Here is a 22,308-nt window from a genome sequence, read left to right as displayed (position 1 = left end):
ACCCTGCCATGGCAGGGACACCTTGCACTATCCCAGGGTGATCCAAGCCATGTCCAGCCTGGCCTTGGACACTTCCAGGGATGCAGGAGCAGCCACAGCTTCTCTGGGCACCCTGTGTCAGGGCCTCAGCACCCTCACAGGGAACAATTCCTTCCCAATATCCCATCCATCCCTGGAAGCCATTCCCTGTGTCCTGTCACTCCATCCCTTGTCCAAAGTCTCTCTCCATATTTCTTGTCAGCCCCTTCAGGGCCACAAATAGGTCACCCCAAAGCTTCTCTTCTCCAGGCTGAACAATCCCAATTCACACTTCATCCAAGCCACTGTCCCCACACCCCCTCAATGGCAGATCCTCAATTCCCAGCACATTCTCAGCCTATCTGTGTCAGGCAGGATATCAATGGAGCTACACCAGGATGGATTTGGCCCTGGCTCTCCCAGGGTGACAGGATGAATTATCAGCCTTTGGGGTTTCCATAGCAATCTGGTGGATTTTTAGCACCAACCCTGACTTTTGTCACCCAAGAAAAGGAAAGGTGGCAACCTGATTAACATCCTGCTCTTCCTGAGAAACTGTTAATTGCCTTTTTGTTTAATTGGTATGTGGGGTTGATGATGAGGAGGGGACAGTGCTGGAAAAGCTCTCCTAGCACTGCATTTCACCCCAAACACTGGAGTGACCCCAAAGATCATCCAGTCCAACTCCTGGCCCTGCACAGACACCCCAACAATCCCACCCTGTGCATCCCTGGCAGTGTTATCCAAACTCTCCTGGAGCTCTGGCAGCCTTGGGAACTTGACCATCCCTGCAGCTCAGTGCCCCAACACCCTCTGGGGGAAGAGCCTTTTCCTGATAGCCAAACTCAACCTCTCCTGACACAGCTCCAGCCATCTCCTGGGTCCTGTCCGTGCTCCGAGAGAAGAGATTGGAGCTGTCCCTCGGGAGAAAGCTGCAGACTGCAATTTTTAATTATTATTATTATTATTATTAAAAAGGTATTTTTAATAAGCGGTGGGTTAAGTTGCAGAAGGGGGCAGAAACACTGACCAGGGCAGGAGGATGTCTCTGGGATGTCTCTGGGATGTCGCTGCCACGGAGCATATTTTGGCCAGGGGATTCCCCTTCCCAGCCCCTCCTTCTCGCGGGACACCGGGACCTTCCCCATCCCGGTCCCCATCCTCATCCTCATCCCTCCCATCCCAGAGCCCGCAGCCTCCTCCAGGAGACCCCAGCATTGCCCTCCTCCACGGGGACAGCCCGCAGCGCTCCGGGGCGGCGGCGGAGCCTCGGGCTGAGCTCACCGAGCCCCACCGGCCCTGCCCTGCCCCGGGGCACCCACCTGCCGCCATCTTGGGGGCAGCACCCGCCACCTGCCTGCCTGCCTGCCCACCCACTCCCCTTCCCGCGGTGCCCGCGGGGCCGCTGCCATCCCCGCTCCCGCCGCTCCTATCGCCGCTCCCAGCCCCGCTCCCGCCGCTGTCCCCCCGGTGCGCCCCGCTGTACGGAGCGCGGTCCCTTTAAGAGCGCCGGGAAGGCGTGGCCTGGCGGGGCGTGGCCGGGGGGCGTGGCCGGGGCGCGAGGAGCGCGCGCGCGGATTGGGGGGCGCTCGCGGCGAGGCCCCGCCCCCCGGCGCGCGGGAGTCACGTGACCCGGCGGCGGCGCCCGGCGCGGTGGACGCTGGAGGCCCAAGATGGCGGCGGAGCTGGTGGAGGCGAAGGTGAGGGAAGCGTCGCCGCCGCCCCGCCCGCGGGGCCCGGCCGGCACCGGGAGGCTCCCGGCGCGGGGGGACGGCGGGCGGCGGCGCTGCGAACCGCGGGGGCGGCACCCCGGGGCCGCCCGCGCGCCTTTTTACCTCAGGGACTGCCCCGCCCCGGCCTCAGGGCCGCAGCCCCCGCCGGACCCGCCGGGGCCGAACCGGGCCGGGCCGACCCGCGGCACCGCCCGCCCTCCTCGGGGCTGCCCTCGCGTCGGGCCTCCCCCGCTAATTCCCGGGATTAAGGATCGCCGGCGCTGCTCCCGCGCCCCGGCTGTGCCGCCCGGCTCCCGCTGCCCGGTCCGGGGGTGGGGCGGCTCGGTGCCGATCTCTCCGGCGGGCGGCGGGCGGGGGAGGCGGTGGGACGGGCAACGCCGGGGCTGGGGCGACCCCCGAGGCCCCTCCGGAACGGGGGGAAGCAAATCCATGCTTGGAGTTGTGTTTCCGAGGCGGCTGTGCCCCCCCTCAGGCCCGGGGCAGCTTTTCCCGTCTCCCTCGGGATCCCGGTTCTCTGGCGGGTCTGCGGGAGCCGCCGTGTCCCCCTGTCACCGGGCCAGCCCGTCCTGAGGGCTGTTGAGGAGCAACGGCAGCGGCCGGGAGGAGTTCCCTGGGCAGTGTCCCCAAGGAGGTGTTCCCTGCCGGCAGGATCAGCTCCTCGGCAGCGATCTGGCGGGATGGCTGCGGCGATCCCGGGAGGAGAGGGATTCCAATCCCATGCTTTGGGGGCTCTGCTCTCCCCCTGCTCCCGGCATTCCTGACCGCGGTGGCTCCGTAGGTTTCTGGTGCGATCTGAGCTTCCCCCACGAGACTTCCCCGGCTCGGAGCAGCCAGGAGAGTTGGGAATCTCAGCAATTTCTGCTCTCTCTGCTCACACGGGGCAGGGCGAGCTCCCCGTGACACCTTTGCTTTGTCTGAGGGTTTGTTGTTGCTCAAATCTCATCCTCATGCTGGGCCTTAATTCCTTCAAAATGGAAACTTTTGGCTGCCAACTGCACTTTCCACCCCAAGAGTGCTGGGTGAGGTGGTCTAGGAGCAATTCCTACAGGAGGAATTCCTGTCTCCTCTGCTCCTGGGTTGCCCTGGTACCTCCTGCTGCTGTGTCTTGATGAATTTATCTTTCCAAATACTCCTTTTATCCTCAAATCCCTCAGGGAGAACAGCAGTCTCCATTTCCTAGCACAGTTTAATGATCCTGGTGGGATTCTATCAGACTTGATGATCTTGGAGGGCTTTTCCAACCTTAATGATCCCGATTCTGTTTTTTTGTTGAAGGAAGCTGAGACACAAACCAGATTTCTCCAGGATTTCACAGGTGGTGTCTGGTGGAGCAGCACCTTAAATCCAGAGCTCTGAAATACTGACTTTCTGGCAATTAAACACTTTTTCTCTCCTCTTTAGTCATCAGTCTTTTTTTCCCCTCATCAGAGATATTTTGGGACACATCACGACTCCCAGAAGTTCTAACTACAGACAGTGACATAACAGCTTTTGGGTTTTCAGATTAAATGACATATGTAAGGGAAAAGGAGAAAATCAAATGGCATTTTCTCTCTCTCTCATTTAATTCCCACACATCCAAGCGTGGCTGTGAAATGTTTCTGGAAACAGTTGTAGCTTTCTTAATTAAAAAAAAAATCTAGCTATTTTATACTAGGAAATTATAATATTGCTAGATTCCACAGAAACCTGTCCTTTATGCTTGCTTTCTAATTATTACTTAATTCAAGAGTGGGGTAGGGCTTGGGGAAGAGAGACCTGCTGGGTCTTTGCTGCTGGATTTTTTTTTTTGAGGTTTCTTCTTGAATTTCCATATTCCCCACAAACCAGGAAGGATATAGAGTGAATATATGTGGATATCTACCAAGTTTATTTGCAGGGTGACTTGAATTTTTAAACCCATGTACTTCATAAGCTGTTTTTTTGCAATTTTAAGGCTATTTGGTGTTTAGGGAACTGAAATACCAACCTGACGAGGCTGGAGCTGTGGGAACAGGAAGAATTCCTGGTTTCTGATGGGAAGTTGCCTTGTGGCCTTTGAATCTGCTGACAGTTACAGACCTGAATTGCCACAGAGAGGGAATTTTGGAAGACTGAGATGGGTTTTGTTGCTTGTCAAGCACTGAAATTGATAATTCCAGGGTGACACCAAGGCTGTGATCACAGGGGAACACTTGGCATTGTTCTCCTGGGAACACATTACTCTCTTTAATAATCTGAATAACCTTCTGTGCTCTAAAATATGTGGTATTTTTAAAGATCCTGGGGATGTAGGGAGGATTCTGGAGGGTTTTTCCCATTCAGGTGCACTGAATTCCAGGACTGATGGCCCCAATTTGCTTTATCCTCACCCAGCTTGTATGGATTTTCTCCCCCTGCCTTGCATTGACACCTTTTGGGATGAAGTTTTCTGTGTTGCCCTGGGAATTCTGGACGCCCTGGGTGGGTGAAGGAGTTCATGTGCTCTTTCACAAGTGAGGCCTCTTGGTTTGGATCCTCTTTGTGGTCACTCCTGCTTCCAGCTGACCTGTCTTGAGGATGCTTAGCATCTGTCAAAGGGATTTTTGAATCATTTGGTGACTGTCCTGGTGTTTTTCTAATTTAGGTGATATTTCAGTGGGTGATCTCTGTGTTTGTGTTGCTCAAACAAGGAATGGGAACCAAATCAGGTGCCAGCAGCAGGTCTGAACAGGTTTGGGGTCTTTCTTTGAGGGGGAATTTTTAATATCATAAAATAAGATAAAGTGAGAACTGCACCTTTGCCTTTTATAACTATGAGAACATCTTTTAATTTTTTATCCCCTAGAACATGGTGATGAGTTTCCGAGTCTCAGATCTTCAGATGTTGCTGGGTTTTGTTGGCAGGAGTAAAAGCGGACTAAAACACGAACTAGTGACCCGAGCTTTGCAGCTGGTCCAGTTTGACTGCAGCCCTGAGGTGTTCAAGAAGATCAAGGAGCTCTACGAGACTCGGTACAACAAGAAAAGCTCGGACGTGGCGCAGCCGCCGCCGCAGCACCGCGCAGAGGCTCTGCCCCTGCACTCCTCCTATGAGCGCGGCAGCGCCGTGCCCAGGACTCTGCCCACCACCAACATTGACTATCCTGCCCTCTATGGCAAATACCTGAACGGACTGGGCAGGTTGCCCCCCAAAGTGGCCAAGCCTGAGGTTCGCCTGGTCAAGCTGCCCTTTTATACCACCCTGGATGAGCTGTTGAAGCCGACAGAGTTAGGTGAGTTTGTGGAAAAGCTGTGTTTTCGAGGATCTCTAAATCTACGTTGCAGGAGAGGCTGATGGATGTGGGGGTGAGACCCCTCTGCCCCTTCTCTCTCCCCTCATGCTCAGGATTTCCAGAAGAATATTTCTCTCTGATGAAAAAGGGAGAGCAGCTTTTTATACTGAGAGAGAGTGATGGGGAAAGGGGGAATGGTTTGAACTAAAAGAGGAGAGACTTAGATGGGATGTTGGGAAGGAATTCTTCCCTGAGAAGGTGGGGAGGCCCTGGCCTAGGGTGCCCAGAGAAGCTGTGGCTGCTCCTGCATTCCTGGAAGTGTCCAAGGCCAGGCTGGATTGGGATTGGAGCAGCCTGGGACAGTGGAAGGTGTCCCTGCTCATGGGATGATCCCTCAGTTCCCTTCCAGTCCAAACCATCCTGTGCTCCTGTGGTTTTCTCTCTCCTCAGACCTGCAGTGTGGTCACTTTGGGATGTAACTTGGAAGCCCACCTTGTTTGGCTCCTATGGAATATGCTGCCATGTTCTACACTAATGCTGGTTTTCAGCACTAAAAACACCTGACCTGAAGCATCCTATGGATGAAAGAGGGTGGCAACACCTCCCACTGTATTTTTGACTACTTTTTTTTGTGTTTTTCACAGTTATTTGTGTGTGGTGCTGTGTATTTTGAGGGGTAACCAGTAAAACTGGAGGAAGAGCTTTTTCCCTGGGGCATAGAGACTGATTTTTCGTTATTTTAGTTTGGAAAAACAAAGAGTATTGTGGCTGATATTAAATAGAATGCTCTGGTAGCAAATCCAGTGTGTCCAGAGGAGAAGTTGTGTTCTGCTGAGTGTCTCATAAATTCATGTGGTAATGTCAGAATTCTCTGCTAAATGACTCTATGACTTGAGCTGGTCTGGCTTTGCTGAAAAAATATTTGTTGTGGCTTGGAGGAAAAAAAATGGATAAATATTTGATTGTGTAGTAATAAAAAGAAAAAGGACTAATTAATCAGATTTTATATAATTTCTTGTTCATTTGAAGGTGTTAATGCTGTGACAAAAGAGCTGAGTGGTGACAGAGTAAAGCCAAAACATTATAATTGTTTGGGGAATGGGTTTGTTCAGTGCTAAATGTGTGTTAGTCAGCAATTCCAATATGGGATTTTGAAGGAAAGCAAATTTCCAAGAGGTGGAAGCATCCAGAGACAGAAGAGCCTGGATACACTCAGTGTGATTATCACATTTTGTTCAAAGTTGACATGAAATCTCCCCTCCATCAGCTCAGAACCCAGGGCTCATTAAATATAGCCTCTGTCCCTGGTAGGTGACACCTCCCCTGGGTCAGCCTGATCCCTGGAGTGTTCCTGGCTGATTTTCCCTGCTGATGAGAGTGGTTTCTGTGGAGCCAGGAGGAGCTGGGCCAGCAGATGTTCAGATCTCATTGTCCCACTCAGCTCCCAGAACCCAACCACTCTTCCAGACACTTCTTTTCCCAGCCTGGTGTCCTGCAGCTCTAATTCCATCTGGGACACTGATGGGAATGAAGAACCTTTCCCTGGGCTACAAAAGGGATATTTTTAAGATGTGGCCATGGTTGGGAGCAGGGGAAGCTTAATTTATGTGTTCCAGGCTTCAGTTGGAAGCACATTCCTTAATGAAAAGGCTCTCCTGCCTCGTGGAGATGATTGCCTTGGGATCAAAGGTGAGGTGGGCGCTGCCTCATTTGGGCTGCAGGGAAGCAGATTCCCTGAGCAATTCTCAAATTACTGTTATTCCTGCAGACAGAGGTGCTCCAGCTGAAAACACATAAATTAATTGGGTCTGTTGTGGGCCAGCTGAAATCCCAGATTTGGGTAGTGCACACCCGATTTGAGGGAATTTAAGGATGGAGTTTAATACCTGAGTTATGTCCATGAACACTCTGTTAGAGCTGAGGATGGCAACGTGAAAGAATTGTTCTGATTTAGCGAAATCCTGCAATTCTCTTGGGTAGATAATGCTTAAAATGAAGATTGATCTGATCCCTTTGAGAGGGAATGAATCCTGAGATGTCTCCTGTGCTGTGTTTTGAGGAGTTCAGGGGAGTATTTGTGGGAGCTCTGTGGTACCCAGGCTGATCTCTGTGCTTTCCTCTGGCACTTTTTGGGGTGAAACAGAGTGAATACAGTGGTTTTGACAGCAGCTGTGTGCTCTGAGGAATTCTGAAATGATTTTTGTCCCAAATATTCACTGTGACAGCCTCAGGTTTGCTTTGTCTTTGTGTGGCTGAACAATCAGCAGGACACTGTTTATGGGCAGTTTCTTCATTAGAATTAATTAGAAACATTAAAACTACTTTTTGTTATTGTCGTTGTCAGTCATCACTTTCTAAAAATGCTTTTGAATAACCTTGCAATGGAAGTGATGTTGAGCTAAACACCCAATTCTCGCTAAATAATTTTTAAAAAGCTGTTTTAGCACTTTCTCTTTGTGTTCCTCCCGTGACTTTCACCAGCTCAGGGTCTGAACTTTGCTTGGAGACACAAAACTGGAAATAAAACCTGAAGAAGTTGTAACAAAACTTTCCCAACATCTCTAGCTTCATTTTCACCACATTAAATGCACTTGATCTTAAAATTATCAGCGTGCAAAAGGCCACAGTTAATGCTGGATTCTAGTTAAGCCTCTCTGAGGGTGAGCTGCTCTCCAACCCTCAAGGTCAGGAGGTTGGAAGTTGTGTTTTGTCTCTTCCAGCTGCTTTTTGTGCTGCTTTTTTATTATCTGAGCTAATCTTTTTTGTTGCTGGGGTTGTTTTCATTCTTTTCCAGAACTCGCCTGCTCAGTCTGGTGGTTTCATGCTTTTGTGTCAGGCTCAGGTCTCCTCTCGGGCTTCTTGGGGATGTGGTTAGCCTGATGGGGTGAACTGATGGCTCTTTAATTATTTGAGGGGAGGAAAATCATAAAAAATAGAAAAAGCAAACCCAAAGCCTGTGTTGGTTGTACTGAGCAGTGAGCAATAAATGAGCAAAGCTCTCATCAAAGCAGAATTACCAAAACAGGTGAAAACTGGAATTCTGGCGCAGGGGTGTGGGAGAAAACAAGACTTGGAGATAAACAGAGCATAAAAATCACCTTGTGCTCAGGGCTGGTGTTCCCAGTTTGATGGACACTCTTTCCTTCCCTCCTCAGTTCCACAGAATAATGAGAAGCTTCAGGAAAGTCCATGCATTTTTGCATTAACACCGAGACAAGTGGAGCTGATCAGAAATTCCAGGTACTGCTCACTGGGTATTAACAGTTCAAGAAAATACAGCTGCATAATTCCATAATTCCTCCGTGTTCCCTCCCTGTGGAAGCTTTTGTTCTCTGCAAGGAAGCAGGATTTGTTTGAGGACATCAGGCTGCTTCTCATGTAAAGCAAAGAGCTTTGGGGGAGTGGGAGGTACAAATTCACCCATCCAGGTCCTTAAGTTTCACTTGTGCTGCTGTAATCTCCCTCTGGAGTGGTGCATTTGGGCAGGAAAAGTGGAATGAAATCATCGATGACCTAAATTCTGTGCCGAGCTGGTGCTGTGAGTCTCTGCAGACCTCCCTTTGCATCCCAGGTTCAAAAGGCAGAGTGTGAGGCTGTTTGCATCTGAAAGGAAACTTCCTTGGTGGGAAGGATGCTGTAGGAGCTGCCTGAGGAAACATCTGGGATTAGGATTTACCCTGACCTCTGCTGAGATGCAACTTTGGAGTCAAACAAAGACTCTCCTCAGAGGGCAGTGCAGGCAGGGAGGTTTCCTCTAGGCTGACCTGCTCCCTTGCTCTTTGATGCAGAAGAATTCCTCCAAAAAATTCAGCATAAAACCTTTAAGTATTTCTCTTTATGGTAAAATAAAGAGCTGGAGAAAGAATATCTCGGTTATTTTGCCTCCTGATAAAATACCCTTGTTCTGCCTTCCCTTTCTTTCCTGATTCTAGTTAAAAAGCTGCCAGGGATAGCCCTGCTGAAGGTTACAATATTCACAGTGGTACCTTAATACTCAGTCCCTTGGTTTGCATGAACAGCTTTAGCTGAATAATTAAACACAGAGAGTCTTGAACACTGTCAGGTAAACCTGACCTTAAAACCCAGTTTTTATAAATTCTCACAAATCACCAGAAGGCACCTGAACAGTTTTAAAAACCCAGAGAAAAGCTGGGGGTTGGTGCATCAAGAAAAAAAAAATAATTACAGGACCACTGATATTTGCAGGGGGAATTGTACAATTTAAGTAAAGTTCTGTGAGGTAATTTTTAAAGGTCTATTAAAAAAATTAGGAATAACTAAAGTTCTTGAGTCTGGCAGCTGGTTTGAGTGATTTTTTTGGGGTAGGGTTTTTTATTTTACATAATTAATCTGAAGTTTCTGTTCTTTCATTTACCAGGGAGTTGCAACCTGGTGTGAAATCGGTTCAGGTGGTGCTAAGGTAGGTCTGCTCTGGGTTCATTGAACATCAGGGGCAGAGCAGGGGAGGAGGGAATGTTCCAGCAAAACCCAGCAAGTTTCAACAGGGATTTCATGGCTCCAAAGATAATTTCCAGTGAACTGTTTCTTCCTGGGCCTCCCAGAAGCTTCTTGAACTCTACTTTTGAACCTCGAGCGGAAACAGCAGAGTCACACCTGGATGGGCTTTGCTGAGGGAGCATGGATTGGGATTGGGATGGGATGTGTGGGAGCTGGGGATGTGCAGAGCGTTGGGATACTGAGGGATGTGTTGTTTGCCCCCAGAATCTGCTACACAGACACCAGTTCCCCTCAGGAGGATCAGTACCCTCCCAACATCGCCGTGAAGGTGAACCACAGTTACTGCTCCGTGCCGGTAAGGACCTGGGGGATTTGGGAGGGGAATTTGGAAGGAAATTGATTTCCTGATGAATTCCAGATTATAGGAGTGCAGTGCTTGCTTCAAAGCTAATTTGCTGATGGATTAGCCATGTTGTTAATGAACTGTTTTGTATCATGACTCAATCCTGTTTACTTTGTGTTCCACTTGCATCCAGCTCCTCCTCCCCCCATCCTGGAGACCTGGGGCTGAGTGGAATTTCATGGAGCTGATCGACAGCTGTACCTTGAGTAAAAAATAAATCTCAGTATTGAATCTCTCTGCCTTAGGGCTACTACCCATCCAACAAACCTGGCGTGGAACCCAAGAGGCCCTGCCGGCCCATCAACCTCACCAACCTCATGTACCTGTCAGCAGCCACCAACCGCATCACGGTCACCTGGGGCAACTACGGCAAGGTGAGAGCCAGGGGAACCCCCAGGACTCCCAGACAGCCCTGGGGAACAGCCTGCTCATCCTCTCCCTTCTCCCTCCCCAGAGCTACTCGGTGGGGCTGTACCTGGTGCGGCAGATGACCTCAGCAGAGCTGCTGCAGAGGTTGAAAACCATCGGCATCAAACACCCGGAGCTCTGCAAAGCGCTCGGTGAGTGCCTCAGGGACGGCCTGGCTGCAGCCTGCTGGGAACAACCGCCACAAATTACACCTTTGCTTTCCCCCAGCTGTATAAACCCCACTTTTTATCTGAACAGACTTGCTGAGCTGTGTGTGAGTCGTGGGAAGTCACCCCAAATCCGTGGTTCTGGTGGCTCTGCGGCAGCTCTGTAGTTGGATTTAGGATTTGGCGCAGGTCGTGTCGAGCCGGTGTCGTTGTGACTGGAAGGGCTTCATGCCTTCACCCGAGTCAGTGTGAGCAGCATTGACCCTCGTGATTTCCAAAGGAGGTTTCTGGAGCAAGGGATCCTGGTGACAATGTCCTGCTGCCCCAATCCCTGGGGGATCCTTGGGGCTGGCAGTGGGATTTCACCAGCAGCACTTTGATATGCCTTGAGAGCTTCAGAGAAGAGACGATCCCCAGAGATGCTTATCCCAAACCACTCAGGTAAATCATCCTGGTATGAGGCACACGTAAAACGTTACTGGAAATGAGGGGAAATTACCTTTCCAAGGTGGAATCTGACTTGGAGCTCATGAGTCTGGAAGATTCCCAATTTTTCATGTTGCTGGACAAAACCTTCTCGCTGTTTAGTTCTGTATGAGAGAACAGACCCCATGGATCCTGATGGTCTTTAAAACTGTCCAGATCCTGGAAAATTCTCACCAAGGATAAGAAACAATCAGGGAATCCCAGAATGGTTTGGGTTGGAAAGGACCTTAAAGCTCATCCAGTGCCACCCCTGCCAGGGGCAGCCACAGCTCCTCTGGGATGATCTGTGCTAGGGAACAATTTTTCACAGGGAACAATTTCTCCTGTACACCTTAACCTCAATTTCCGCTCTTTAAGCCATTCCCCCTTGTCCTGTCAGTACTATTCCTGATGAAAGCTCCTTTCCAGCATCCCTGTAGCCCTTTCAGGTACTGGAATGCTGCTGTCAGGTCTCCACTCAACCTTCTCTTCTCCAGGCTGAATTTTCTCAGCCTGGCAGTCTTGAGGGTCAGTTGTAGTTCACAGGGAAGGTGATCCGGGTGTATCCAGCCTTCAGACACCTGGATTTCGGGGCAGAGATCAGTAGTATTTGGTGACTTTAAATAAAACCAAATAAGAGCAATGTCTTAGTTCAGCTCCTTTGGGTTTTACTGCTTGGAATTTGTTTGGATATCCAGAACTGGCCAACCTGAGGAGCTCCTAAACTTTGCTTTTCTGGCTCTGGTCTGTTCTGCAAATAATTCCCTTTCACTCAAGCTGCCCTTTGGCTTCAGTCACATCTCACTGCTGACTCATCTTCCTTTGCATAAAATTCTGCAGAATTTAATACAGGAACATTGTCTGAGAACAGATTATGGCTTTGGATCCAGAACAGCTCAGTCCTGATCAGGAGATCCTAGAAAATTCTCTTGCCCATGTCTCCCAGTAATTGATGCACAGAGAAGGCTCTTACAAAGAACTTCATAAAAAATTAAGCTTGGATGAAAAGGCTCCTAATGTGAGGAAAACAAGCCCAAATCTGGTAATCTCCTGGGAATTTCACATCTGAGAAGTCACTCTCTAATTAAAGCTGGGTGTTGCAGAACTGCATGTAGCCTTATTGTCTGGAGACATCTTGTTATGATCTGAAAAGGTCAAAAGAAATGGTTGACTTGCTCCAAAGAAAAATGGTGATGGAAGTGTCAGAGGCTGTTGCAGACAGCAGTGGGAGCAGCAGCTCCTCCTCAGGAGTTGGGGAGCAGTTCAAAGCTGGTTTTGTTGATTCTTGCACCTTGGTGTGGGACCTGCCCATGTGGGACTTGCCCATCTGCTGCCTTCTTTGATTTCCCTGCAGCTCCTCTGGGTTTCCTTTCAGGCTGCAGCAGCAGGGGCAGGATTGCTCCTTTCCTAACATCTGATTCTTCCCAAATCTCTGCTGGATGGCTGGTTTTGCATGGCTGCCTTGCTCTGAGCTGCCTGCCTGGCTACCTCTGGGGCTGTTTGTGGTTCCTGTGGAATGTCCTGCTGCAATAAAGGAGCTGGCCAGCGTAGAAGCCCAAGAGTGACAGCCCAGCAGTGCTGAGAGGAGGCTTGATAACCTGATGGAAAAAGGATGGGATGTGTTTTCCCTCTCAGTATGAGTGTTTGCTCACTTGAAGGGGGACTTGTTGTGAATTGGAAGTGCCAGGGGGAGACATTTCCCCCCTTCCTGCAGCCACAGAGCTGAGGAGGGAATAAACCCCACTGTGCTCAGGCTGGAGCTGAATCCATCTGCTCATTCCCTCCCTGGCTGGTGAAACAATCAATCCACAGCCAGGGGCTGGGGCTGAGCTGCTTCCCCTGTGCTGCACTCAGTGCCAAGGCTGAGCTGTGTTCATGTTGTGCTCTCTGCTCTCCCTGCAGTGAAAGAGAAGCTGCGCCTGGATCCCGACAGTGAAATTGCCACCACAGGTGTCCGAGTGTCCCTCATCTGCCCGGTGCGTCCTGCAGGCTCCTCGTGGAACCACAGATTGGGTGGAAGGGAGCTTAAAACCATCCAGGGCCATGGCAGGGACACCTTCCACTGTCCCAGGCTGCTCCAGCCTGGCCTTGGACACTTCCAGGGATTCAGGGGCAGCCACAGCTTCTCTGGGATGACCTGAGAATTCCCCACCCTCACAGGGAGGAATTCTTTCCCAATATTCCCTCAGGCAGTGGGAAGCCATTTCCTGTGTCCTGTCCCTCCATCCCTTGTCCCCAGTCCCTCTCCAGCTCTCTTGGAGCCCCTTTAGGCCCTGGAAGGACTGAAACCCCCCAGCTCTCCCAGTTTGCTCCAGAGCCAAGAGGCTCCAGCTCTGTTTTAGCCTGGATTTATCAAGAACCCAAACTGTACTCCCAGACCAGCTTTGCCAACTCACAAATATTTTTCCTTCTGAGGGGATCTGGGGGTTCCTTGCCAGATGTCCTGGCTGATGCTCTGCTCTCTGGTCCCACAGCTGGTGAAGATGCGCCTGTCAGTGCCGTGCCGGGCCGAGACCTGTGCACACCTGCAGTGCTTTGATGCCGTCTTCTACCTACAGATGAATGAGAAAAAGCCCACATGGATGTGCCCTGTGTGTGACAAACCTGCCCCCTACGACCAGCTCATCATTGATGGGTGAGTTCTGCACCTCTCTGCCCCTTCCCCACTGGGTGCAGCATCCAGCTCTTGGTCCGTGCTTAAATTCATCTTGAAACTATGGAAAGTTCATTCTGCTGGTGCATAATATTCTGGTTTCAGTGTTTTGGTGTGTTAGAGCAAGTGGGAATGTGCTGTAAGGGACCAGGCTTTTGGTGCAGCACTTTTGGGGTGTGTTTGGAAGCAGCTTTGTTGCCCCCAAATGCTGGGAGCCTTTTGGGACCACCGACATTCTTGTGGTGCTGGCCAAGGACTGGTGGAACAACACACGTGGTTCCTGCCTGCTGGGAGATGATCTCCACCCTCGTGGCTGTAGATTGGCCTCTCCTGCAGGTTCCCTGAATATCAGGGAGGGTTTGGAGCGATGGCTGGGGAGCACCCAGCTCCCCTGGCACAGGGGAGTGAGCAGACCAGTCTGTTCCCAGGCAGGATGAGAGTTCCTGGAGCAGCACTGCCTTTGTGGGCCCTGGGCTGATGCAGGAGCTGTGGCTTTCCAGGCAGCCTGGAGCAGCCTCAGCACAGATAACCTGTTTGCTTTGTCCCCTGGCCAACCCTGACAGGAAAATCCAGTTCCCTGGAGATCTGTAACAAGGGAGAGACTGAAGGGCAAGATGTGAGGGGTTGGATTGTGGAACCCCCCTGGACCAGCAGTGCCTGTGTCCTGCATGAGGAGCGGCAGGATGTCACTGGGGAAGGCTCAGCAGACTTTTGTCCCCACTCGAGGCTGGGGTTGTTGCCAGTTCTGTTGGGTGAAGGTCCTTTCCAGATTCCCTGGAAGCGAGAGAGGGAAGCTGGCACTCAGCTGTGTGCTGGGAGTCAAGAAAGAGCCGGAGGCTCCCGAGCAGGGAGGGAGGTGGTTGGTTGGGTCTGGGATCCTCAGGGCCTTGGCAGCTTGGTGGTTGCTGTGCTGGGTGTTGGGATTGGCTGTGGAAACAATTCCTACAGGAGCTGGGGAAAGCTGAAACTCTCACTGGGGTGCCACAAAGTTTCCCTGAGCTTGGAAGGCTCTGCTAGGTGTTCTCCTTCCTCCTGAAGGGAAATGCTCAAGTCCAGGAGGGAATGAGGCCTGGCAGAGCAGCATTTCCAAATAAACATCCCAGGCAAATGGTGGGACACAGGGAATAAAGAAAGTCCCCAGTTTCTGTGGAATCAGGGTCTACTTCTAGGTGTATTTTCACAGTTTCATGGTTTTCCTGTTGTTCTGCTGGCTACTGTGGAGATTTGGGAAATAAAACTAGGAAAGAAGGGAAGTGCTGCTTGTTGGGTTGCTGGTTTCCTAATGCCAGAGGAAATATCTCACCTTTTGCATGGATTTGCACCGTCAGAACCTGCACTGGTTTTATGGGGAATAAAGTCCATGGCTCCAAGGGCTCTGAGCTCAGGAGCCAACATCAGATTCCTTTTGAATCCAGGCTGAGGGCACAGGGGTGTAACAGCTCATCCTGTCCCCTCTGCAGGCTCCTGTCCAAGATCCTGACAGAATGTGAAGATGCAGATGAAATTGAGTACCTGGTGGATGGCTCCTGGTGCCCAATCCGAGCCGAGAAGGAGCGAAGCTGCAGCCCTCAGTGCCCAATACTGGTTCTAGGTGAGTCTCCTTGGGGAGAAAGGCTGGAAATCCCTGGAGGAAATCAAAGAATTCCAGAGTGGTTTGGGTTAAGGGATCTGCAGGATCATGCAGTGCCACCCCACGCCATGGGACACCTTGCACTATCCCAGGCTGCTCCAAGCCCCATCCTGGCCTTGGACACTTCCAGGGATCCAGGGACAGCCACAGCTTCTCTGGGCACCCTGTGCCAGGGCCTGAGCAGCCTCACAGAGAGGAATTCCTTCCCAATATCCCATCTATCCCTGCCCTCTGGCAGTGGGAAGCCATTCCCTGTGTCCTGTGCCTCCATCCCTTGTCCTCAGTCACTCTCCAGCTCTCCTGGAGCTCCTTTAACCACTGGAGGAAGCTCTGAGGTCTCCCTGGAGCCTTCCCTTGTCCAGGCTGACCAGCCAGGAGTGTAGGATCATCCCTGAACTGGACACAAGGGGTTTCACCTCATCCTTTTCCTTCCCCTATGCCAGGTTCCTCAGATGTGAATGGGCTGCTGGCCACTCCCAACGGGAACGGCGAGAACGGCAAAGCCCCTGCGGACGTTGTGGATTTAACACTGGACAGCTCATCCTCGGAGGAGGACGAGGAGGAGGATGAGGAGGAGGATGATGATGATGAGGGACCTCAGCCCAAACGACGCTGCTCTTACGAGAAAGGTTTAGTCTCTGCCTGCTGACTGCAGCCACGGCTCGGAATTCCCAACGGACAGACTTGAATACTCTGGTGCTTATTAAACTGGAGGAGGGGGAGAATGTCCTCTCCCACCTCATCTCCCTCCCTCCCTCATCTCCTGTGACTTTCCTATTCCAAATTACTAATTAAAATGAGAGAAAAAAAGAAAAAAAAAAAACAAAAAACAACACAAACGACAAAACAAAACAAAAACCATTGAGCTGCTTCTTGGTTGGAAAACGACCCCACTCAGAGCCTGACCCTGAACTGGAGCCTGAAGTAAGGAAAGTGTCTTAAGCCAGGCAGGATCCTCCCTCACCTGGATCCCGGGATCGGGGGAGTTCCCCTGCACACCTCCAGGACACCCACCCCTGCATCTCCAAAGCCGTGTGCAGTTTGATCCTCTTGTTAATTAACCATTCCTTAATTAATCTAAAGGTTTTGCTGGACATGTGAGTCCGGGGCGGGGCGGGAGGGGGGAGCGGGGAGGGCTCGGGGGGGTTGTTTAACCCAGCAAGGTTATGGGGGGTTTTTAGGGGTGGGAATGGGGGGCATGGGGTGCCAGGGGTGAGATGTCCGGTTGGAAGCGCACTGTTCTAGCTCAGAGCTCCAGCAGCTCTGCACCTCATGTAAAGAGACACGTTTGGAATTTGAACCTAATCCCAAGGGAAATGTAGAGATTTGTGCAGTAGTGACTCGTTTTAGTTGAGCAGAAGCCATGGGGGGGTGGGGGGTGGGAGGGGGGGGCTCGAACCACAAATCTGTTGTATTTTTGAAGTGCAATAACTTTGGTGTTTTTGAAGACTGACAAGGGCTGCGCATTCCCTTTTCGTTGAGGTTGGTTCTGGAGGCGGCGGCCGTGACCTGCAGGACACCCCAGGCCTGGGGACAGTGACCTGCAGGATATCCTCAGGCCTGGGGACAGTGACCTGCAGGATATCCCCAGGCCTGGGGACAGTGACCTTCAGGATATCCCCAGGCCTGGGGACAGTGACCTGCAGGACACCTCAGGCCTGGGGACAGTGACCTGCAGGACACCCCAGGCCTGGGGACAGTGACCTTCAGGATATCCCCAGGCCTGGGGACAGTGACCTGCAGGACACCCCCACACCCTGGGATGGGGACAGTGACCTGCAGGACACCCTAGGCCTGGGGACAGTGACCTGCAGCATATCCCCAGGCCTGGGGACAGTGGCTGTGACCTGCAGGACACCCTAGGCCTGGGGACAATGGCACTGACCTGCAGGTCACCCCTAGGCCCAGGGATGGGGACAGTGACCTGCAGGACACCCCAGGCCTGGGGACAGTGACCTGCAGGATATCCCCAGGCCTGGGGACAGTGGCACTGACCTGCAGGCCATCCCCACCCCTGGGCACACCTGGCACACGAGCAGGAGCAGGGCAGGGGGATCCTTCCAGAAAATGCCGGGTGGGGGAATCTCAGTTTTTAGCCAACTACCTCGGTAACTCCAATTCAGGTTTCTTTGAGTCCCGAGCCCGTCCCGGGCGGGTGTGAGGGCAGGGTCTGGGCGCTGCCGCCGCTCCGGCCCCTCCACTTCTCTGTCCCAGCCTTTGGCCCCAGAGCCAAAGCTCCTCCTGTGCTCTTCGGTGGCAAAACGTTGTTGCTTTTGAGTTTGCGAAGCGTCACCTTTTTGACTTTGTCTTAGAGAGTTTCTGTCCCGGCCTTTGCGTCAGCTCTGCTGTTCCTGCTGACTCCTCCCGGCTCTGGTTTGCTCTGGACCTCGCTGGCTTTTCTCCCCCGGAGGTTGGGATAACCCCGGGAGGGGAGCTGGCCTTGTCCCTGGGTGGGTGACAAGGGAGGGATGTCCCTGTGCCCCGTGCTGGGCTGGGACCCTACAGGTCTTGGTGTTGCTGGGCACTGCCAGACCCCAAACCCTCTGTCCTTCCTTCAGCCTGCTCTGGGCACCCCAAACCCTCCATCCTCCCTCTCCCCTCACCCCAGCAGCCAGGGGGGCACACAGAGGGGTGTTGGTGCCTTTCCCAGCACTTCCCTCTCACTCCAGAATATTCCACTCATGGCCAATCCCCTCTGGAGGGAAAAGCCACCGAGGTCCAGCCAGAGCTGCCCTAAATCCTTGTTGGCCACTTGCCCAAAAGCAAAGACCCTTCTCCAAGTTGAGGAGGGGACCCCTGCCAGCTTTGGGGGCTCCTCTCCCAAGCCCCACATCTCCCACCCCTTCCCACCTGGCTGGGTTTTGTCTCCAGCCCAGGAATTTGCAGGCAGAGTTGGGGGTGGGAGTCAAACCCCCCTGTTTTCCCCCAGTTCTGGCAGGAGGGACTGGGAGCAGCTCCTGGTCCCACTCCCACAGGGAAACCTGCACTTGTTGGCCCCAGGCTTTGCTTTTCCTTCTCTTTTCCCTGGCTGTAAGCAATATGTTTTCAGGTTGAAACGGGGTGGGGGTGGGAAAAGGGGGATTAAAACAACTGAAAAACCCCGGGTAGAGCTCCCAAACGAATTTTACTGTACAAAGTTCTGTGCTTGCGGCCCTGGCTGCACAGTAGCTTTAGAGTCCAGTTGTTTTCCTAATATTTTTATTCTAATTTAATTGCTTTGAAATTTTCCAGGCCAAGCAACTGTTTGGAAACACCATGCTTGTTTTAGTGCTTTCTGTTGGAGTTGGCCAGCTCTTCCTGTACATATGTTGGTTTGTTTTTTTTTTTTTCTTATAACCTGTTGGGTTTTTTTTTTCTTTCTTTGTTTTGTAAAGAGAAGAGAAAAAAAAACAAAACAAAAAAAAGAAAATTATTTTTCTTTCCCTCAGTACACATTCTTCAAAGTTCAAATTATAGTGTTTGTTAAATAAAATGAAAGATTTACATTTAATTCTTTGTTGGCTTGTTGGGATTTCTGACTGCAGGGTCTCCAGGATTTCCTTAAGATATTGCTGGGGGTTCTCCAGGAACCCCATGGGCATCCTGAGGGTCTCCATGAAGTCCCTGTAGATCTCCAGGACCTCACCAGGGTTTTGTCCCAAGGATCTCACTGACCATCCCCTGGATCTTGCCAGGGAAAATCTTTCCACAGCATCTCCCCAACCTCATGGGGTCACCAGGAGCTTCCCCAGGATCTCCCTGAGGTCCTCAAGATCTCACCAGCATCCCCAAAATCTTGCTGGAGTCCTCTAGAATCTTCCCCTGGGGCTCTCCAGGGGATTTGGGGGGGCAGCAAGACCCCTGGGCACCCCCAGCCTCATCCCCACAGACACCTCCTCGGTGCCACTTTGAATTCCTCCACCTCCAGCGGATTAATCATTTTATTTATGAGGCTTAAGGGCCCAAATCCCGCTAAAGCCGGGGCTTTGCCAGATAAACAGCCCGCTTTGGGGGCAGCGCGTTTGTGAAAACACAATTAGCAAACCCTGTAATCTGCACTAATTACCGGCCCTGAGCTCCGGCGGCTGCCGGCAGCACCTGCACCATGGGGGACACGGGGGACACGGGGATGAGTGGGGACACAGGACCTGCGCCCCGGCGCCCTCCCGGAGCCTCCTTTACCATCGAGTACCTGCTGTCCGAGCGGGACAGGGCAGCCCCCAGCCCCGAGCCCCCCGGCCGGAGCCCCCCGGCCGCCCCTCGGCCCCCTCCGGAGCCCGGGGACAAACCAGCCCAGTCCTACATCGCCCTCATCTCCACCGCCATCCTCTCCTCCCCGGAGAAGAAGCTGCTGCTCTCCGACATCTACCAGTGGATCATGGACAACTATCCCTACTTCAAGAACAAGGTGAGGAAGGGGCTGCGGGGCTGGAGCGGAGCCTTCCCTTGGGATCTCCCCTTTTTTCCGTGGTTTGGGATGAGCTGAGCCCTTTGGGGTGTGGGACAGGGCTGGGGGAACTCACCACATCTCTGCCGAGCCCAATCCATCGGGAAAACACCTCAGAACACACCCAGATCTGGGTGCTGGCGGGATCAGCTCCTCCAGGCTCGTTCTGGAGCCTCCCGGTGCTGGCAGACCCCAATCCGTCGGGAAAACGCACATCCCGATGTCTGCATCCCCGTGCCGCTGTCTCCGTGCTCCCTCTGGGGCTGCTGATATTGGCTGACCCCAATCCATCGGGAGAATGCCTGTGTCAGCGGCCGGATCCCGGTGTCGGTAGCCAGATCGCGGTGCCGGTGCCTGGATCCCGGTGTCGGTAGCCAGATCCCGGTGTTGGTAGCCAGATCCCGGTGTCGGTAGCCAGATCCCGGTGCCGGTAGCCAGATCCCGGTGTCGGTAGCCAGATCCCGGTGCTGGTGTCTCCAGGCTCGCTGCAGTGCCTTGCAGCAGGGTGGGCGTGGTGGGGCTGGGGGGTTCGGCCTGAGTGACCCCTCCAGGCCTGAGTGACCACCCCGGGCCTGGCCGAACCCTCTGGGCCTGAGGGACCCTCGGACCGAGTGACCCCTCTGGGCCTCAGTGACTCCTGCGGGCCTGAGGGACACTGCCGGGCCTGAGGGACCCCTCTGACCCTGAGGGACCCCCCCGGGCCTGAGGGACCCCTCTGACCCTGAGGGACCCCCCCGGGCCTGAGTGACCCCTCTGGGCGCAGGAGAAGAGCTGGCGCAACAGCGTCCGCCACAACCTGTCCCTCAACGAGTGCTTCGTCAAGGCCGGGCGCAGCGACAACGGCAAGGGCCACTTCTGGGCCATCCACCCCGCCAACCTGGAGGACTTCGCCAAGGGCGATTACCACCGCCGGCGGGCCCGGCGCCGCGTCCGCAGGTCAGGGGGGCTCGGGGGGCTCTGGGGGTCGCTGAGGGGGTTTGGGGCTCAGGGTGACCCTGCTCTGTTTCCCCTCACAGGGTGAACGTCGGCTACTTCCACCCCTACGCCCTCTACGGCCTCGGCTGCTGCTGTCCCTGCTGTCCCCCGGGCCCCGCCGGGCCACCGCTGGCCATGCCGCCGCTGGCCATGCCGCCGCTGGCCATGCCGCCGCTGGCCCTGCCCAGGGTCCCCCAGTGTCCCCTGCCCGAGCGGCCGCGCTGGGCTTGGGGCAGAGTCCCGGTGCCCCCCAGGCCCCTCCTGCCCCGAGCGCCCTTCCTGTGACCCCATGGGGACAGCTCTGGGGGTGTCACCTGCCCCGAGTGTCCCCTCCCCACCACACCGAGGGTGACCCGTGTGTCCCTTGTCCCCGGTGACCCAGGATGGGGTCCATTCCCGAGGTCTGCACCCCCTCAGGGCTCTCCATCCCCTGTCCCCCAATGTCCCCATATCCCCAGGACACCCCAGGGTGACATCCACCCCCCCAGTGTCCCCCCATGAGCAGCGCTGGGCACACTGGGAGGGGACACTGGGCCGACTGGGGACCCCCAGCCTTTGCCTTTACTACCTAAAAGGGTTTTTCCACTGGGGAAACTGAGGCACGGCCCAAATTAGGATTGTTTCCCCCCCCAGACACCCCCAAACCGGGGGTCCCCTGTCCCCCCCTCACACTCAGGCACATATGGGGCTTAAACCCTGCAGCGGCTGCCCCTGCCCTAATTATTCCCTTACTAATTGTCCCTGACGCCCCTAATGAAAATCGCGGCTCCCAGGTGTTAAGTGGCATTAGGGCGTCTCGCTAAGAAAGACGACTCGGCCACTAAATCCCGGGATAAACCCCCAAATCCCCGCGCGCGCCCCGAACAAGGCAGATTATGACACAAATTAATCCCCGAACATCGGCCGTGCCCTTTGGGGGGGCTGCACTGGGGGTTGAGCCGGGCTGGGACCCCGGGATTTGGGGGATCTGTGGGGTTTGGGGCACCCGCGACCACCCCAGGGCTTGGATTGCGGTGTGCACCCCGGGCTGGGGGGGGTTTTGGGGTGGGGGACACCCCAAAGCTGTCCCCAAGGCTCCTTAACTCGTGGCCATCTGGCCCTAAACACGATTAGGGACCCCCGACCCCCCCGGGCATCACATCCCCCCGGGCGGCTTAATGGGGCTGGGGACTGGGAGGGACTGGGGGAGACTGGGGGGGACTGGGAGGGACTGGGGGGCACTGGGGGGAACTGGGGGGCACTGGGCTGGGGGTTTGGAACCCCAATTTTGCTCTGATTCTATTAGGGAGAGGCTTGTTCCGTTTGGGGAAACTGAGGCACGGCCGCGGCTTGAGGCAGAGCTCCCCACCCCCTAGTCCTTGGTACCCCAAAATGGGAGGAACATCCCCAAAAATCCCTTCCCGTAGCCCTGGGAGCACCCAAAATTGCGGAAACACCTCCCAAAAAAACCCCCACAGCCCTGGGCACTCCCAAAACACAGGGAATCCCCCCAAAAAAATCCCTTCCTGCAGTCCTGGACCCCCTAAAATAGGGGAACCCCCAAAACTCACCCCAAACCCCAGCGACCCCCCAGCCCCAAAAACAGCGAGAAATTCCCCAAAATCATTAAAACCCCACCACAAGTCCCCCCCAAAAAATCTGGGGAACTCCCCCCAAAAAAATCAGGAGAACTTCCCCAAAAATAGCTGCTGCTCTCCATCATCTCCTCCCCCAAGAAAACCAGTGGGCTCCGGGTGTAT

General features: G+C 53.6%; 2 protein-coding genes across 2 annotated transcripts; both read left to right on the top strand.

Moving 5' to 3' along the window:
• The first annotated feature begins 1,576 nt into the window (after positions 1-1,576).
• Positions 1,577-16,007, top strand: PIAS4 (protein inhibitor of activated STAT 4). The gene is made up of 11 exons (XM_085040321.1): positions 1,577-1,718; positions 4,558-4,984; positions 8,140-8,224; positions 9,363-9,404; positions 9,707-9,797; positions 10,091-10,219; positions 10,300-10,405; positions 12,788-12,861; positions 13,360-13,520; positions 14,999-15,129; positions 15,612-16,007. Exons 1-11 carry the CDS (start codon positions 1,692-1,694, stop codon positions 15,815-15,817), a joined length of 1,479 nt encoding a protein of 492 aa, XP_084896447.1. The 5' UTR covers positions 1,577-1,691; the 3' UTR covers positions 15,818-16,007.
• Positions 16,008-18,979: 2,972 nt separating this feature from the next.
• LOC146426059 (forkhead box protein L2-like) lies at positions 18,980-21,469 on the top strand. The gene is made up of 3 exons (XM_085040351.1): positions 18,980-19,555; positions 20,358-20,530; positions 20,611-21,469. The coding sequence occupies exons 1-3, from the start codon at positions 19,253-19,255 to the stop codon at positions 20,852-20,854; spliced, it is 720 nt and encodes a 239-aa protein (XP_084896477.1). The 5' UTR covers positions 18,980-19,252; the 3' UTR covers positions 20,855-21,469.
• The last annotated feature ends 839 nt before the right edge of the window (positions 21,470-22,308 follow it).

This window comes from Lichenostomus cassidix, chromosome 28 (assembly GCF_008360975.1).
Source record: "Lichenostomus cassidix isolate B80296 chromosome 28, HeHo_3.0, whole genome shotgun sequence".
NCBI classification, from domain to species: Eukaryota; Metazoa; Chordata; class Aves; order Passeriformes; family Meliphagidae; genus Lichenostomus; species Lichenostomus cassidix.
The sequence above is the reverse complement of the archived record's forward strand: the minus strand, read 5'-3'. Positions and strand labels throughout refer to the sequence as shown.

Excerpts from the sequence above, each read along its gene's own strand:
- PIAS4 (XM_085040321.1), top strand. The coding sequence starts at position 1,692 with ATGGCGGCGGAGCTGGTGGAGGCGAAG. Across the intron at positions 4,985-8,139 it reads GTTGAAGCCGACAGAGTTAG|TTCCACAGAATAATGAGAAG; the intron begins GTGAGTTTGTGG and ends TTCCCTCCTCAG. Across the intron at positions 8,225-9,362 it reads GAGCTGATCAGAAATTCCAG|GGAGTTGCAACCTGGTGTGA; the intron begins GTACTGCTCACT and ends TTCATTTACCAG.
- LOC146426059 (XM_085040351.1), top strand. The coding sequence starts at position 19,253 with ATGGGGGACACGGGGGACACGGGGATGAGTGGGGACACAGGACCTGCG. Across the intron at positions 19,556-20,357 it reads ATCCCTACTTCAAGAACAAG|GAGAAGAGCTGGCGCAACAG; the intron begins GTGAGGAAGGGG and ends CTCTGGGCGCAG. Across the intron at positions 20,531-20,610 it reads GCCCGGCGCCGCGTCCGCAG|GGTGAACGTCGGCTACTTCC; the intron begins GTCAGGGGGGCT and ends TTCCCCTCACAG.